We start from the raw sequence: 19,825 nt of genomic DNA on the forward strand, positions 1-19,825 counted from the left end.
ACACACACACACACACACACACACACACACACACACATTAACTTTCCGGTTAGTTATCCTGAAAAGACTACAATTGTTGTTCCTAAAGCTAATAAATTGGTATTCATAATTCTGACCAGGTCACAAATGAATACATGGGTGGATGCACTCATAACTCATTGATGATCATAGGTGCATAAAGAAAACATAGGACTTGTGTTACCTAATTAATAGAAAAACGTTATTGATAGCACTGATTTTTTCAGACAACTGTATAGTTTTAGAAGAATGTCCTTGTTCAATGGATTTTTATAAAATGGTAAGTACTACATATGACACACCTATGCGAACTCTTTCACGCACCTTACTCTCAAAGCAACCTCACAAAGTATTAACATACCAAAAATCAGACACACAAACTACATTTGTAGAATGCGCCTCATGAGAATTTATACCACGTCTGCCGGGCACTTTAAGCTCCTTCTTTTCTCTATTGCCTCATGCCATTCTCTCACATCCTTGAATTCTTTCCAGTCACATCTCATACCATTAAAAGCATTTACAGTTCTTGAGAACATAGGGAGGTGGTGTTAAGAGACATGGAGTTAGAAATGACTCACAGATGACCTTCCAATGTGTTTTCAGAAGCTATAAATCACACAGCAGGAAATTGTCTACCTTTGTTCTGTAGGGAAGCTGGTGGATTTGAACCACTTGCTTTTGGGTTGCCAGTGCAGGGTTGTCAGTGCAACTCCTTACCCATTAAGCCACCAGAGTTCCCTTAAGACAGGGTTGTTATTGTTCTGTACCTTCGAGTCAGACTGACCCATAACTGACCCTCCAAAAGAATTTTCAGAGGCAGTTAATCTCACCAGAGTAGATTGCCCATCCTTCTGCGTAGGTGGCCTTGAACCGCGTGCCTTCAGGATTGCAATGAAGCTTCTTGCCCCTAGAGTACCAGAGCTCACTTACGACACACTAGATATTTCTTAATTACACTCTCACTGCCCTCAGGAAAGCATTAACCTCAGAATCTGAGCAAGTGCCATCACCGTTGAGAGTAAATACTTTTTAAAGCTGCATTAGCTCATTTGCACCACTAGGGCGCACTAAAGTAGCAATGTCTTAGGGTGAATTGAAATGTTAATGACGTTTTTCTAAAAAACTAACCCCCTTTCAAGGAAAAGTTCTACATGCGGGACAGTACTGTTAAATAACGAAATTGTGATGATGTTATCAGTGACGGTCAAAGACATGCTAGTTTGAATGAGTTTTTTCTGTTTTACAGTGTAATCATGTTCTTCTGATTTTCTCCACCAACCTTTCTCTCCACGAAAAATCTTCTCAGTAAAAAGAATTAGTCTATGAATCTGCCCAGCTATGATGACTCCAACTACTAGCTGTATAAGAAAAAGGTAATGTTGTTGTTGTTGTTGTTATGTGCCATCGAGTCGCCTGCGACTCTTAGCAATCCTATGTACAACAGCTCTGAAGGTAATAATTTTTAATAAAAGCAAGTACTCTTGTTATCCTGATTTAGAACTGCTATGGAATCCACTTCCTAAACAACATGCCACTGGAAACTCTATAAACTTTGGTAAATTTCTATATTTGTAGAGGGTCTTCAGGCCTTTTGTTCATAGGGTCGCTATGAGTCGTACTCAACTTGAAGGCAGTCAAGAACATATTAAAAAAAATGTTTCCCAAAGTTATTTGGGTTTGGGATGTTGTTGTTATGTGCTGTTGAGTTGTTTGTGACTCATAGCGACCCTATGTACAACAACCCTGAAGCCTGCCCTGTCCTGAGCCAAATTCACTGACTCCGACACACCCTGTTGCCCCAGTTACTGTGTCAATTCATCTCATCTGGGTCTTCCTCTCCTGCGTTGTCCTCCACCCTTCCAAGCATCATGTCCTTCTCCAAGGACCAGTCCTTCCCGGCTACATCCCCAAAATATGTGAGACAGAGCTTTAAAATCCTAGCCTCGAAGGAGAAACTTGGTTTCACCCTCTCAAAGACACACCTATGCATTTTCTTGGTGGTCCGTGGTATGTTCAAGACTCTTCTCCAGCACCACAACAAGTTAACATTAATAATTTTTTTCTATATATATCTCTGCTAAGTCACAGTATTGGTTTATTTACGCTTCTGTACTTTTTAATAGTACAATCACAATTAATTTAATTAAAAAACAAAACAATAATCAAACTAAGCATCTCTACTTTTCTCTTTATTACTCTATTTTGTTTTTATTTTAATTTTTATATTAGGTCAGAGAAGATTGTTCACAAGGAAAAAATTAATTTCAAAACCTCAGGGAATATTTTCCTCCTGGTTTTACCTCAGAAACATCTATGTATGCCCTTAGATCTGTGGAAAGAAATCTAAAATATTAAAAAGCACAGAGAAGAGTCACAAAGATATAACATTTCTGTGTATCTTTAGTACCTAGATAGCACTTTTTCTCATTTTTATTGTTTTTACCATAATCTTTATATTCTCATATAATTCATTTAAAATACTCTTGTTATCAAATAAAAATTTTCACATGAGGTGACTTAGACTTTTTATTCATATCTTCATAGTCTCAGTTCTGCATCTAACACACACATACAGAGTGGCTGGCTGGGTCTCATACAGAAATCAAGCAGATTCTATGCTCCTTGATAGGTGTCTCTAGAGCGTATCTCATATTGTCTTCTTTATCCCTCTTCACTCTTGGGTTAATCTCAGATGGGGAGATGGGAGCCAGAAACATAACTATAAAGTGATCACACATATTGCTTATGATTGATAACCCTCACTCATTGCCATGGAGTCACAACCGACTTCTGGTTGGCCCTATACTGAGTTTCTGAAACTATAAATCTCACAGAGGGGATTGTCTCTTGCCCCCGCTCCCCCTATGCCCCAAGGAGTCACTAGTGGATGTGAACCTTCAAAGAAGTGTGGCCTTTGAGTTAGCAGTTCCATTCTCTAGGAGCTACACCACCAGCACACCGTAACGACTGTCCACTCAAACTCATTCAATGTTGTGGGGTTAGAACCACCACAGAGCTAATCCAACAGTTTTCAGAGACTGTAAATCACCAGGGAGGAACTGTACATCTTTCAGCTACGGATCACCAGTGGATTCGAACTTTCCACTATTGAATTGTTGGCAGTGCAGCTCCTTCCTCACTAAGCCACAAGCACTCTCTTTAATGTCTGCCAGGAATCTAATTTATTCTCTAGCTTCTTTCCCACGAGGCCATTCTAAATCTATACAAAGCTCAAGAGTCTATTGTTATTCCCAAATAAATTAAGTTTTAATTGAAAAATCTTGGGCACTCGGATGTGTTGTTGTTGTTTTGTGCTTGAGAGCCAGAACTAACTCATAGCATACCCTCCAGAAGAGTTTCAGAGGCACCAAATTGCATAGGAAGAGACTGCACATCCTTCTCCTGCAGAGCAGCTGGTGAATTCGAATCCCGTGCCTTTGGGATTGCTGTGCAGCTTCTTACCACTAGGCCACCTGCATGTTCTTGTTGTGTGTACCGCTGCGTTAGAACCAACCCATAGCTGACCTTCCAGTGGGTTTTCAGAGACAGTTAATCGCATAGGAGGAATCTGCCCATCCTTTGTCCATGCGGCAGCTGGTCGATTTGAACCATGTGGCTTGGGGGTTGCAGCACAGTTTCTTACCACTACTAGGCCACCAGAGCTCCCTTGTCCACGTAGACAGAGAAATGAAATCTCTCTGGGAGCAAGGTCTTCTTGACACTGATGACAGAATTTTGTTGAAAAAATTCCCTATGTTAACCTATAATACCAACAAAAGTCTGTAACCCTGCTCTAAGACTAGAGAAAGGAGCCTTGGGGTATAGTGCGATTAATCAAAAGGTTGGCAGTTCAAGTCCATAAGTTTCTCCAAAAAGCAAGATGGGCAATCTCTTCCATAAAGAGGTAGAGCCTTGGAGCCAGCTGGAAGGCTGCTATCTGGCACCTGATTCCATCTGGAATCAGAATCTAAGGCGCTGGGTTTGTTTCCTTTGGTTGAGTCTACAGAACTATAAGATGAGCAACACTGGAGAGAACATGTGTGTTTACAGAAACAAAGTACAAGAAAAATGAGACACAAACAAAGGCTATCAGGAGTCCCCATGTTCAGATCAAGAGAAATGCAATCATGCTCCGGCCATGCGGTTGCACTGCAGCCTGAAGGGACACTATACTTTAGGCAACATCACAGAGATAATACAGCTCTTTTTGACAGGATTATTACAATAATTTTTGTAAAAAAATGAATAGCAGTGAAAAATTGCTGATACTTGGTAGTCTATTTTATGGACTTGCTTCTGTGGTAACATATTAAAATCCTGGAAATTAGGGGGTAGGGGGTGGGGAGGAAATCTAATGACTGCATATCCTTCTTATAATTATTCTTTTTAGTTAACCTAAATAGAAAATTTGGAAGGAGTGGCATCCACTTCCATAACATCATGCCTCCAGAAACCATATGAACCTGGAGAGAGGATGAGAGACACCTAAGCATCAAGGATTCTCCTTCATAGGGTCACTATGAGTCGCTTGCGACCCTACGGCACTTAACAACAATAATATCAACACAGAGAGAAAGAGATCAGCTGGCCCAGTGGACAGAAAGTGATGCTACCAAGCCAAAGGTGGGTGACTTTTAATCTGCGGCCCTCGGGCCTCTCTTTCATTGTTTTTGTTCAGACATTCCTCTAGGTCGTATAGCCCTGGTGTACAAGTTGCCGTACTGCGGTCACTTGTGGTTGCTGTGAGGCTGAACACTGTGATACTGATGTGTCAAATGTGTTAATGGTTGGCTACCCAATGGGGACAGAGAGTGGGGTGGAGCTCCATGATTTAAATGAGCTTGGAAGGAGGAGTGGCATCCACTTCCATAATAGCTTGCCTTTGGAAATTCTATGAACCTGGAGAGAGGATGAAAGGCACCCAAGCGTTGAGGACTCTCCTTCATAGGGTCGCTATGAGTTACCTGCGACTCAACGGCACTTAACAACAATAACAACAACAACAACAAATAGAAAATAATTGAGCCCAAATCTTTGATCTCTGAACTTTACTTTATCAACTCAACCTATCTGTCTGTCAAAGAGTGGGATGCGTTCCCAGGGTCTACACAGTCCCAGAGCCATCTGAGCTGCTGGCTTTGCTTACTGTTTTCATTCTGTCCCCAAGGACAGCGGCAGACCCTAAATAGAGCATGTCCACTGCTAGAATACTTTCTGTATTTGGAGAAAACAGAATTCCAGTCTCTTCATTTTAAATTCGAGGATATTGAGACCAGAGACAAAAGATGTTCAATGACTTGCTCTGAAGGCCTGCATTTCAGCCTTGTGCTTTGTTTTCACACCGTAATGGCAGTCAATTGGACTCTTTAGTCTCATTCTCAGTTTATAAGAATTCTGAATATGTTTTCTATAATAAAATGCAGATACTACTACAACTGAAATATCCTATTATATGGCAGATATGCTGAACCAATAAGCATTTATAAAAAGAATAAATGAATAGGCATTTATGAAAAAGAACAAGAGGGTGGGAAAACCATAACAGTAATTAATTTTACGGTTGTTGTGTTGTTATTATGTACTGTTGAATTGCAACTGACCCATAGCTGACCCTCCAGTGGGTTTTCAGAAGCACGAGAGGAGACTGCCTGTCCCTCTCCCATGGAGCAAGTGGTAGATTCGAACCCTGTGCCTTTCAGATGGCAGCACAGCTTCTTACCTCTAGGCCAATAGTTCTAAACCTGATAGACTATTATCTGACTTAGTTTTCAGAGTAGCATGTAGAGCTTTGGCATGACCAGGTTGTTTTTTCCAAAGTAGCACACATACACACCCCCAAATGCAATTTCACTTTCGGTGTGGTTTCAATTATTCATGGAAAATTAAGTCCAAGAATATTTCAATGAAGCTCAACAATATTTAAATTCTGTGCCTGAGTCTTTGAGCCAAGCTGAAAGGCTCAGGTGTGCCCTATCTGAACCATGGCATTTTCAAATGCTTCCTGTGAATCTGAGAGTTGGACAATGAATAAGGAAGATGAAAGAAGAATTAATGCCTTTGAATTGAGGTGCTGGTAAATGGACTCATGAACTGCTCAAAGAAAAATCAAGTATTTTTTGAAGGAAGTGCAATCAGGGTTCTCCTTAAAGGCAAAGATGGTAAAACTTCATCTTGTTCATAGTTTGAATATGTCGTCAGAAGGGGTCAGTATTGGAAAAAGGCATCATGCCAGGGAAGGTGGAGAGTCAGAGAAAGAGAGGAAGACCCTCAATGAGATGGTTTGACACAGTGACTAGGATCATGAACTTTTTAGAATGGAGCAGGACAGTGCAAGGCTCTGAGCTGCTGTCCACGGTGTCATTAAGAGCTGTATTCAACTCAACGGCACCCAACAACAGCACGAGAAGCATGCCTGTAATGTCGTTGGTGTTGCTAAGTGTCGTCGAGTTATAGACGACTCATAGCAAACCTACGAACGGTCACTTTCCTCATTTCTCCACGTTCATAGAGTTGCCTGAGGCAAGCTATTTTGAAAGTGGATGCCACTCCTGCTTCCAAGCTTGTTTTAATTGGGGAGCTCCACCAAACACTGTAATATTAGTGAAATAAAATTTCCCCAAATCCTGCTCCATTCTGGAGGCAGATGCTTCCTTCTCTTCAGGACACTCGCCTGGTAAACAATAGCTCGGCGAGTAGCTGTCTCATTCTCTACTAGATCCCCTGGGTTGGTGCTGCCTGCCTGTGCACTCTGGAGACCTGTTTTATATACATAGAGGAAAATACACAGAAATACAGTTTATATAGGGTTTATATAGATCTTTTCAAGGCTTCAGACATCTACAGGAGGTCCTGGAACAAATGCCCCAATCAAAAAGGAGGGAGAGAACTACTGCATTCCATTTACTTTGTAAGCTAGTCCTCTAAAGAGAACCAGTGAATAAAATTCAGTTAATTAGTTTGCAAAACAAATTTAAATTCTGAAGAAGAGAAGAAAATGAAAAATAATTCTTGTGAATGTCATCTGACAGGAGATCCTTTGGTCAGAGGGTTTCTGGCTTTCTCTGTGTTTTCCTTTAATCCAAACTTTGAGCAATGATAAAGTTATCAAGATTTCAGGAAAAGTTATCACTTTTAGTGATACTGCTGACATTACTAGCTATTACTATTCCTATCTCCAAGCTGAGACATCAGGACAGGAAGAAAATAATCTGTGCAAAATGAAAGAATTGGCAAAAACCAAGGATTCAGGAATTGACGGCATACCAATTGACATATTTCAACAAAAAGACATTGCCATGGATGTGCTCACCAAGTTGTACCAAGAAATCTGGAGGACAACCATCTGGCCACCTGCCTGGAAGAAATCTATTTGTATTTGTTCCCATTCCAAACAAAGGTGATCTGAAAAAGTAAGGAAATTTTCAAACAATATCATTGTTATCACCTGCAAGCAAGATTCTGCTGAAGATTATCCAAAAACATTTGGAACAGCACATCCCAGAACACTTGATTGTGCTTATGTGAAACCTATCCTTGGACTAGGAGGCAGCCGTCAAAATAGAGCAAGGAAACACTGTATGATTCAAAATTGGGAAGGGTGTGCACAAAGGATGTGTCCTATCTCCATATCCTTTCAAACTATAAGCAGAACAGATCATCCAGGATGCTGGGCTCTAATGAGGAGAAGTGTGGCATCAGGATTGGAGGTAAACTCATCAACAATCTGCATTATGCAAATGACTCAACTCTACTTGCTGAAACTGAGGAGGACCTGAAGTGTTTGCTGCAGAAGGTCAAGGACTGCAGCCTTCAGTATGGATTGAAGCTCAACATCAAGAAAACAAAGATTCTCACCACTGGGCTGATTGGCAGCATTATGATAGATAGTTAAGAAATAGAGATAGTCAACAGCTTCAGTTTGCTTGGCTCTAAAATCAACATTCTTGGTACTAGCAACCAGGAAATTAAAAGACAAAATGCACTTGGAAGTTTGCTGTCAGAGTCCTCTCCAAAGTACTGAAAAGCAATGCCAGTCTGGAGATTAACATGCACCTGATACTGGCCATGGTCTTTGCAAGTACTTGCTATGCATCAGAAAGCTGGACAATGACTAGGGATAAAAGAAGGAGAATTGATGCCTTAGAACTGTGGTGCTGGAAAAGAGTACTGACTATACAATGGACTGCTAGGAGAACAAACAAGTTCATCCTGGAGAGGGTGAACCCAGGCTGTTCCTTGGAGGCAAGGATTCTGAAGCTTCCTCTGACATACTTTGGACATGTTGCAAGGTGGGATCAGTCCTTAGAGAGGGATGTCATGGTTGGGAGGGTGGAGGGACAGAGCAGGAGAGGAAGACCCTTGATGAAATGAATTGATTCAGTGACTGGGGTAATGGGGGTAGGTATATCAGAGACAATGATTGGCACAGGATAGAGAAGGGTTTAGGGCTGTTGTATATAGGGTCACTATGAGTTGCAGGTGACTCGATGACACATAATAACAACAACAATTGAAATGAAGGCAAATGATAGTTGTCAATTGTCTTATTTGTCCTTCTACCTGGCTCATAAGCAGTGAGTGGATAAAGGGGAAATTACAAGCAAAAACTTACAATGTGTCAGTTAAGCATATCAACTCATGGTTTCCACCGCTAATGTATGCCACTGTGACCTTCTAGAGATTAGGAGATTAAATGTAAATAATTTGCCGTAAGTGACTCTGACAGAAAATACTGGCTTTGAAATTTGAAACTGAGGTCGTGTGTCTGGCTTCACATCCAGTTCTTTGAGCTGCAGTATACACTCCCAACTCTGAATTAAATGAATGGAATCACTGGGAGATGTGTATGTGAATAATGTATGGGGTATTGCCACATTACACTCCAAACCACAATGTGGAGTGTGCTGTACAAAGTGAGAGCAAGTACAGTCATGCATACACAGACATGTACAGGTCCCCAGAATCTCTGCTCTATTGATAGCACCAGGAATCAATTCAGAATCCTTAATTCTTAGATTTCTAACAGTTAATTTTATGTTCCATGCAGCAAGTAAGAGCTTTGAAACTGTAGCCTTTAATCAAACCCTGGCTTAAAAAACATGTTTGATCTGACATCTGTGCTTAGCCTATGATAAAAGACAAGCGATAAAAGATAAAATTCTGCCAGGGAACAGAGATAGATGCCCTGAAGGTGGGATTCAGGCAGATCTAGGAAGAGTTAAAGACTAGAGAGTACCTACCTCTTCTGTCTGGTGTTACACCTTAGATTTTAGAAATGACTCTCTGAATGGCTCAGCATACCCATATCTAATTTTTTATTTAAAGGTTTGTTTTAAAATTAAATGTATATGAATGTCCTTCTTTTCTACTTTATTAAAGCAAATAATCAACAATTGAGTAGAGTCAGATATATTAAATATATATTCAACCCACCAGTAATTGTTAATTTACAGAGACCAATGTGCCAGAAGAAATAACCTAAAAGAATGCAGTAATAATGGAAAAACGAATCATAATGGCCTTTACATATTCCCAAAATGTGTCATTTTATGTGGATTTTCAAAAGAGCTCATGAGTACTAGAACACAGATTCTCTAATTTTATCTGTACTAAAATAAATTAAAATTTAAATGGCATAATATCTAGATATTTCAAGGAATGATATACTGCAGATAGGTAAAACCGAATAGCGTTCAAAAGTTAATCCAATATTAAAGGACCACTATCTCCTGCAGAGTGAAAATACAGAAAGATTTGAAAAAAAAAATTGCAAAGTAAATAAAATGGCCACTAAATCTATTGGTATCATTATTATTAAGACAGTGTGACACAATTTAATAATTAGTTGCATGAGTTCTTGGACATGAAGAAATAAGGGAGGAAAAGAAGGTCAATGAACATAATCATGCATGCTCTGTGAGCCTTTGTGTTAGAAGTAGGAACAAAAATTCTTACACTTAATGGGAAGCATTAAAATGGCAATAGATACTGAACTAATTCTATCAACGACTACCAAACTCCACCATTACTATCAGAAGCTCAGTTCTGACTCAACAGTCTAGGGTCTTAATAGCACTACACCATTCCATTTAAGATTGCTTTTCATTTTATGCTCCATTACTTGAACATTTATATTCATTTTTAACATTACACTTAAATTCAATGTAGATTCATGTGAGCACGTTTGCTGGCATTGCAGCAGTTCTCCCAACCCCAACCCCAATGAACTATTACTCCTGAAAATGAAAAGGTTTCCTAATTAGGATTCTGCTGAAGGATACCAGAGGGCAAAAAGATTGTCCAGGAGAAAAAAAATGAACATGATGTTAGGAATAAGTAAGAATACTGTGTAAGTGGAAATGGAAAAAAAATAAGTGTTAGAAAGAAAAAGGCTATCAAGAGCTGAACGATGATGTCTGAGAGACTGCTTGAGTTTCCCAACTTGGTTATAACTACACCAAAATGCAGAAAATGTCTTCACAATGTTGATGAAAAATGATGTATGCTGAAATTATTTCTACCATCTAGTGGGAAATGTTAGCATGAGTCACAGCAACAGATCACATTCTTTACATTCACTTAAGAAAAAGTAAGAGTTTGGGTTCTATGTCATTATCTCAGGTTTCCACTTGAATGAAAAGTCTCTGCTAAGTGTATTTCTAAGATGAAATCGTTTAAAATTGCTTTGACACCTAAACAGGCTTAGTAGCTATCAAACCACTAGTGACAATGAAGCCATTTGTTCTCGTTTTTCATTGACAAACAACCAAATTTACTGTTTCATTTATGAACAAGTTTTCATTGAGACACAATTAACATTTACTACATTCCTACCTTAGCTCTAGCAAAGTCAGGTAGCTATTTCATGAAAATTAAATACCATCAACGTACACAGTTAGTGGTATTAGTAGATCAATATGTAATTTTTTTTCTTATTAAGGCCAAGATTATACAACCCTCGCATAGGAGACAGGTGAAATGAGTACGTTCAGTAATATTAGTCTATATAAAAGTATCCCAAGAAGATAGGTCACTATCATTAGTCATAATAAGAATGTCTCCTAGGATGTGTAAGTCAAAAGAAAGTTTACGTGGCAGAGTTATGTAAGGAGACTTACAATAGTGCCTGGCCACAAACCATGCAATTTGGAAACAGCCAAGAAACAAAATCATAGAGAAGAAGGGGAGATACAACATGTATTAAGGGTTATTATGCAGCTACAAAGATTCAATATGATCCTGGCAATATAGCAAAAAATAGTTATGGAAAAGAAGCTATTTCTTATGCTCAGTAGCTAATTTTCAAACATATGTACCTGTATTTGAAACTTTGAGCATTTCACACATTTTTCTGTATCTGAAAAAAAAACGGATCCAGACTGATATTGTATATCAATATAACTAAAAGCAGTTAATATAAAGGTAGCCAAAAGCAAAGTTCAGTAAAAATTCCAAAAAAAGGATACTACTATCTATGGTTGCTAATAAAGTCCTTCTGAGGTACACTTTGCTCATATTGGAAAATAATAATTTACTGCTCAATTTTCCTAGAAAGGATGAAATATCTACAGTAAGATGATTTCATAAGTACATGATTAAATAAAAATTTAAATCATCTAGATCAAACTGTAAACATATAACTCCATTATTATAATAGATATACACATATTTCACTAACAGTTCATTAAATCTGCCTTTCAAAAATGTATGATAAAAACATTAAACATTTTCAATTGTAATGATTCAAGAGCATTGCCTATTGAAATAACATATAACATGTACTAGTGCATTCTGGAAAGTTAAGAAATGCACATCTTTCAACACAAATAAATTTATTAAAAGATGACATATGAGAGGTACATAAAATGTCCTTATCCATGTGATTATAAACACAAAATAGAAAATACTCAAGATACATGAATATAATTTTAGGGAAAAAACATTAATAGAGTGGAAGTACTAAAATTTATATGATCCAGTCATCAGTCATATATTAGGAAACACTGGATGCATAAATAAATATTATTTGTAGGCCTCTGGCTGGAACTACAACAGTTTTTATATATTTAAAAAAAGATAATAAGAAAATACTAGAAGTAGATTTACACTGTATACAAAACATTTAGTGAACATTTATTCAAACCAGTCAGTAATAATTAGTTACAATTTTAGATATGACCATGATATGTTCTAATTTATTCTGAAGGCAGAAGCTAGACTGTAGAATTACTTAACTTACATTGACTGAAACAGAGAACACTAGACTTCCAAGTGTATGATTTTATTTGGTTTTTTTTACTTACTGCTTTGTAAGTTCTCTTTTGTCCAGCATGTTTTCTAATTTGCTCTCCATTTGGCCCCGTTTCCACATGCATCGAATAGATAATATCAAAGAAATCTTCAACCACAGCCACTCTTCTTAGAGACAACTTCTCATCGACCCCAGCGCCATCCTGTAAACAAAGCAAAGTGCAAGATTAATATTGACATATGATAAGAATTTAGCATATAAAACTGACTAAACAAAAATGTTTTAATTACCTGAACCAAATCTATACAAGAGTTAAAATAGTAAACAAACATAATCAGCATTTTATGCATAATTTACATATTGAATATTAAGTAAAATGAAGAAATCTTTTTATAGTTAAGAGTAACAGATACAAACCGAAAGCAGTTACTTGACTATACCAATAAATCTAGAAGACCTGGCTAACTGACTTGAAGAGATCTGTATTTGTCAGCATTCCAAAGGAACGTGATTCAACAGAATGCAGAAATCATTAAGCAATATCATTACTATTACACACAAGTGAAGTTTTACTAAAGAGAATTAAATAATCCTACCAGTAGTACATCATTAGGGAACTACCAGAAATTTAAGCAATGTTCCAAAGAGGTCATGGAATGAGAGTTAACTTTATTAATCTTGTATGGATTTTGGTTGAAACCAAAAAGTACTAGAAGATGTTTACTTGTGTTTTATTGACTATGCAGAATAATTCAACTGTGTTAGTCCTACCAAACAATGAACATCATTGCAAAGAATGAGAAGACTGTGGTATCAGGAGTGGAGGAAGATTCCTTAACAACTTATGAAACACAGATGACACAATCTTGGTTGTTGAAACTAAGGAGGACTTGAAGCACTTACTGATGGAGGTCAAATATAGTCTTCAAATATAGATTATATGTCAAAATAGGACAAAACCCCACATAACTGAGTCAATAAGCAACATCATGAGAAACAGATAAAAGGTTGATGCTGTTAAGGACTTAATTTTTCTTAAATTCATAATCAGTGCCCATGGCAGGAGTAGTCAAGAATTTAAACAACAAATTGCTTTGAACAAATCTGCTACAAACAAAATCTTTCTAAAGTATTTGTTGTTGTTATGTGCTGTCGAGTCACCTGCGACTCATAGTGACTCTATGTCTAATTCTGTCCTATCCTGTGCCAATCTCACCATCTCCGACACTTCTACCCCCATGACCCCAGTCACTGAATCAATCCATCTCATCAAGGATCTTTCTCTCCTGTGCTTTCCCTCCACCCTCCCAAGCATGACATCCCTCTCCAAGGACTGGGTCCTCCTTGCAACATGTCCAAAGTATGTACCTTTAAAAAAAAAAAAAAAAAGCAAAGGTACCACTTTAAAGACTTAGGTGAACTCGATCTAGACCATGAAAAAGGAAGAGCAAAGACAAATTCGTGTTGTTGTTAAGCACTGTCAAGTACGACCCACAGCCACCTTATGAACAACAGATAAAACCTTGTCCTATCCTATACCATCCTCACAATCTCTGGCATACGTGACACTAGTGCTGAAGTCATTGTGTTGATCTATCTGGTTGAGGGTCTTAACTCTCTTGCTGACCCTCCACCTTTCCAAGCATGATGTTCCTTTCCAAAGAATTGCTTCACCTGTTTTCTCATGGGTTAGTGGTTAAAGCAGGTTGACTATTAACCAAAGGGTCAGCAGTTCAATCCCATCATCAGCTCCTGGAGAGAAAGATGAGGCAGGCAGTTGGCTTCCAAAGAATCACTTCTAGCAACATGCCCAAAGAAAGTGAGGTGAAGCTTTGATATTTTTGTCTCCAAGGAGCACTCTGGCTGCTCTTTCTCCAAGACATATTTGTTTGGTTATTTTGGCAGTCCATGGGATATTCAGTACTCTTCTAAAGCACCACCACTCAAAGGCATCAATTCTTCTTCAGTCATCTTGAGTCATTGTCCATCTCTTAGATGCAAACCAAGTGGCTGAAAAGACTAAGGCTTGACTCAAGCACACCTTAGTCTTCAAATTAACATCATTGTTCCTCGATAATTTGATGAGGTCTCAGACTGCAGACTTTTCCAATGCAATGTCTCCTGATCTCCTGGTACCAAGAATGCTCACTATGGATCCAAGTAAGATGAAGTCATTGACAGTTTCAATCTTTCTTCCAGCTATCATGATGCTGCCGCCTATGGATATAGTAGTGAGAAGTTTTGTCTCCTTGAAGTTGCAATGTAGTCCGTACTGAAGGCTGTAGTCTTTGATCTGATGTAGCATTTACTTTAAATCCTCCTCACTTCCAGCAAGCATCACCCGCATAACTCAGGTTATTGATGAGTCTTCCTCTGATGTTTACGGCACATTTTTCTTAATGGAATCCAGCTTCTAGAAAAATTTGCTCAGCATACAGATAGAATGGAGAGAGAATACAACCCTGATGCATACCTTAATTTTTAAAAATTGGATATAACATGGATTACCAGAAGAATGACAGGGAGCTCTGGGGGCCTACTGGGTAAGGAATTATACTGCAATCCAAAGGCACAGGAATTGAATCCACCAGCTGCTTCTAGGGAGAAAGATGAGCAATTTCCTCCCAAGTGATATAGAGTCTCTGAAAACCTGCTAGAAAGTCAGCTATATATACAGCACCCAGCATCTACAACCAGAAGAACAAACCTGAATTTTAATTAATACAACTGAATGCTCCCTGGTTGCAAAGATGGTGAGGTTTCATCTCAGAGGCTTTGGATATGTTGGTATAAGGGGCTACTTCCTGGAAAAGAACATCAAGCTTAATAATGTAGGACAGCAAAAATGATAAAAACCCTCAATAATATGGACACAATGGTTGCAATGATGGGCTCCGGTACAGTCCTGACTGTGAGGATGGCACGGAACCAGGCATGGTTTTGTGCTGGCCTAGTCACATGAGGTCACTATGATTCAGAAGCAAAGGAATGGAATGAAACAACAACAGTATTAATATCTCATGTATACTCCATCTTTTAAGTTTATATAGTTATTTATATATAGCATTTAAATTATTTTAAGATTCATGTTTTAAAATATTTTTTAATTGTGATTTTAATGAAAGTTTACAGAAAATTTGGATTTCCATTCACCCATTTTTAAAAGGCATCCCCGGTATTTTCTTTTCTTACTATAATAACATCTTTCTTGACACTTGATTCATTTATACAATTGATAATTGTTGAGTTGCTGGCTTCTGAAGCTTGCACAACAGAGAAATGAAATAATATTGTTTCTTCCTTCAAGCAGTGTATGATTCAGAAAGAAAATGTAACTACTGTGCTCTCTGACTAAAAGGCAAGAGATTTAAGGGCGAAAATTCTGATCCCTGCAGGTGATTGGAATGTTACCTGTAGGTCATCTTCCACTTAGAAATGTGTATTTTGTGTAAATATCTTAAGCCTCTCTAAATCTTGGTTCCTCTTGTGAAAAAACAGACTTGTAAGAACTGAGTGAACTCATCTACGTAAAGTACTCCACTCGGTAACTGGCATATAGTGAGTGCTAAATAAACTGTGGCGTTGTCATTTTGAAAATGATGATGAGAATTACAGGCAGAGTACTTTGGGGGTTCAGAAAATGAAAACAATGCTTCTAACAAGCTAAAGGAAATATAATTTGGCATGAGTGGAAGTTGAACCAGAGCAGAAGGCTGGCTTTAGGATACACAAGAGTCAAGGATTCTCGCAGATGATAAGAATAGGAAATAGATTTTTTTAAATTAAAGATGAAGTTTAATTCTACATGGCTGTAGCATGAAAAGTTTATCTGCTTGTGTCTGTGCATGTGCACACACATTCACACACATGCTCGCTCTCTCTCACACACACACACGCGCACACGAGTTCTTATTTGATCCCTGAAGCAATATGACATAAGCATTAATTGCTGGCACAAAGCACAAGAGCATATGAATTCGAGGTAAATCATTATGCTGTCAATGAGTAAATGGCAAGGGCCTCTTTGAACAGCAAGCAGTGATGCCTAAAGAAGAAAATTCTTATAATTATATACATGAAGATGAGCGTTAAGCTGGTCAGGTATTTTATTATCTTTTCAGTTCACCATGTTCCCTCACACAGTATATGAACTGATGACTGCAGTTTCTTCTTTCTTCTGTCCTTTGCCTAGGTTGAGGCATCTCTTGTTCTGCCCTTTGGTAATATGTCACCACCCTGTGACACCAGACAAACACACGACCAGCCAGAATCTGTCACAGGTTAGAAAAAGGTGGCCCAGAAAAGGACAGGACAGGGTCTATATGAAGGTCCCTGACTAAGGCTTGGTTTTAGCATTAGAGAAGTGAATGAGACTCGTCTACCTTCTGACAGAGAGAGAAGGACACAGAAAGAAATGAAGCAGAAGGGATAGCATAAGAAAGACAAAATGAGCCTCAGTTCCTGCTAGATCTTGAGGGTCCTGACAGTCACGCTAAGGTCAAGGGAAAGAAACTGGTCCCTTCCTCCTTGTACCAAGTCTTTGAAATGGACAATGTTACTATTCCCAGTCTTCACACAGGAATCCTAGTTTAAACTAGGAAGAGGAATTTAAATAACTCACAACTAATACAGCGGCTGCAGCAATGGGCTTGGGGATGACTGATACTGTGATTATGGCTTGGTAAAGCTCAAGGAAAGGACAGGGAAGGTTTCAGAGCTGCTGTACATAGGGTCGCAGGAGACTCAATGACATAACAACAATAACATACTGTGACAGGTTTGGAAGCAGGAGTGGCATCCACTTCCTAAATAACATGCCTACGGAAACCCTATGAACCTTGATAAATGTCAACAGTTATAGACAGATTTTGGGCCTTTTGATCATAGAGTCGATATGAGTCGTGCTCCACTTGAAGGCAATCAACAACAAAAACAGATCAAGGTTCAGATCTGCTGTTCATACATAGAGTTCTTGGCGTCGTAGTCAACTGGAGGGTATCTGACAACCAAACCAGTAAATCTGTATGTTATTTAGAGGTTTTGGTACAATCCAGCCCCCAGGCTCCAAAGTTCAAGCAGTTATCTTTACAGAAAGGAAGGAGTGAAAACACACCTTATGTTCCTTCGAGCTGCATGTGCTCAAAGCTCTTTTCAAAGCTCTTGACAGCCCTAACCTCTCTTTTTAATCCTATAGGAAGAGAAAATAATTTGAGTCTTCCTTGTTCTTCTTGTTTTGTGCCCTTGGGTGCTCCAGTGTGTTCTCTGAGGCAGTTAATCACAGGGGATGAGCTAGCTGCTCATGCTTCTCCCACAGGGAAGCTGGTGAATTCGAACTGTGTGCTGCTGAGATTGCAGCACAGCTTCTTACCACTAAGCCACCAGAGCTTTGAGCCTTAGGGCTTTGCTTTCTTCATATGTTTAAGAATAAACAATGAGAGCAATAAAACGTCTGATATTGTAAAAAAAATTAAGATAACTTTCAGGAAAAATATTATTTTATAGATCACTTAGTGGAAAAAATGATCAACTAAATTATAAATAAATAGAAGCTCTGGTGGCACGCAGAATAACTCTTAATAGTTAAGAACGTTTGGCTGGCAATTCAAACTCACCAGCCGTTTGAAAGGAGAAAGATGAGGTTGTTTGCTTCCATTAAGATTCACAGCCTTGGAAGCTTATGAGGCTTTTTTACTATCTTATTGGGTCTCTACGAGTCAGAATCAATTCCATGGCAACTGTTGTTGTTAGGTACTGTCAAGTCAAGTATGACTCACAGTAATCCCATAGGCAACAAGATCTTAACCCTGTCCTATCCTGTACCATCCTCAACATCTTTGGCACACTTAAGCCTATAACTGCGTTCACTGTGTTGACCGATCCATCTAGTTGAGGGTCTCCCTCCCTTTCACTGACACCCCATCTTTGCAAGCATGATGTTCCTTTCAAAGGAATAACCTATCCTAGCAACATGTCCAAAGTATGACAGATGAAGCATTGCCATCTTTGCTTCTAAGGAGGACTCTGACTGCACATTTTCCAAGATACAGTTGTTGTTCTTCTGGCAGTCCATTGGACATTCAGTACTCTTTTCCATCATCACAACTCAGTCATCAAATCAGTCTGTCTTGGAGAGGGTGAAACCAAGTTTCTCCCTAAAGGCTAGGATTCTTGAAGTTCTGTCTCACTTTCTTTGGGCACGTGACCAGGATAGACTGGTCCTTGAAGGACATCATGCTTGGAAGAGTGGAGGGACAGTGCAGGAGAGGAAGACCCCAGATGATATGAATTAATACAGTAACTAAAACAATAACTGTTGGTGTGTCGGAATTAGTGAGACTGGCTCAAGAAAGGGCAGGGTCCAGAATCGATGTACATAGGGTTGCTATGGGTCACAGACAACTGGTCGGAACAACAGTTACAGGTGTAGCAAGTGACTGAAAAGACCATGGCCTGAGTCAGACACACCTGTGAATTTATCAGCCAAATTAAGAATTTTTCATTAAAAAAAAATTTTTCATTCCTAGCATTCTGTTAGAATGCTTTTTTTTTTACTGACTGTATTTTAAAATAAAAAAAGATGGAAATTGTTGAACTTTAAATAAATAATAGTTCTGGAAAAAGGTAAAATCATACAAAGGAATAGTACCATAATTAGAAAAATTAAGTACACTCATATTTCAACTTCAAACAAAATGTTTCTATGAAAAACAAACCTTTATGAAATTCATTAGTTTTTATCAATAAGTCATTTGCAAAAAAACCAGAAAAAGTTGCATTTTATTTCTTTCCAAAAGAGATGATTTATCCAAGAACATTATTGAATCCCAAGATTATGTTTCTTCATTGAGAAGATAATTATAATTATTTATATGACATATTTATCTTTCTCTATCACAAAATGTCCACATTCCTAGGACACCAATTCTTGCCAACATAATGAAGTCTGGAAGAAACTAGCCTTTGACATAATTTAGACATGGGCAAAATGAGCTTTAATTTCTATATATTCTCACATTAAAAACCATGTCAAATGAAACACAATGTATATGAAGTTTATAAGCAAACCAATACAAAATGAAAATAAAAATACCAACCCAGTCTACCACTGTGTCAATTCTGACTCATAGAGACCCTCTATTGGGTTTCCATGGTGTGAATCTGTGAAAGGGGGATACTCGTTTTTCTCCTGTGGAGTGACGAGTGGATTTGAACCACTGAACTTTATGTAAGCAGCCATATATACCGACTTCTATACTGCCAACACTTTTTGTTGTTGATGTTAATTGCTGTTGGGTTGACTATTGATCATAGAGATCTTTGGTCTAATAGACTGGAACTCTGTCCAATCTTACATCATACTCAACATCTCTGCTTAAGCCCACTGTTGCAGGCACTGCGTCAATCCTTTTGTTAAAAATCCTTCCTCCTACATTATGCTGAGTGAAATAACTCAGTCACAAAGGGACAAATATTGCATGGTGCCACTGTTGTAGAATGGGTCTGACATCAGGGTGGGGGTATGACAGAAAAAACTGGATAAATTATGTATATTGT

The 19,825-nt window shown here is 38.4% G+C and overlaps 1 protein-coding gene across 4 annotated transcripts in view; it reads right to left on the reverse strand.

The window, feature by feature from the left end:
* Positions 1-19,825, reverse strand: part of NOL4 (nucleolar protein 4) — a 396,517-nt gene that overhangs the window by 311,806 nt on the left and 64,886 nt on the right. For 3 of the 4 annotated variants that reach the window (XM_006889163.1, XM_006889165.1, XM_006889164.1), the window contains exon 2: positions 12,324-12,473. In XM_006889163.1, coding sequence (XP_006889225.1) covers positions 12,324-12,473 — 150 coding nt within the window. Of the gene's footprint in view, positions 1-11,336; positions 11,378-12,323; positions 12,474-19,825 lie in introns of those variants that run through there. The other variant, XM_006889166.1, reaches the window with a different exon arrangement.

This window comes from Elephantulus edwardii, unplaced genomic scaffold (assembly GCF_000299155.1).
Source record: "Elephantulus edwardii isolate Elephantulus edwardi_28Jun2011 unplaced genomic scaffold, EleEdw1.0 scaffold00076, whole genome shotgun sequence".
Taxonomy (NCBI): Eukaryota; Metazoa; Chordata; class Mammalia; order Macroscelidea; family Macroscelididae; genus Elephantulus; species Elephantulus edwardii.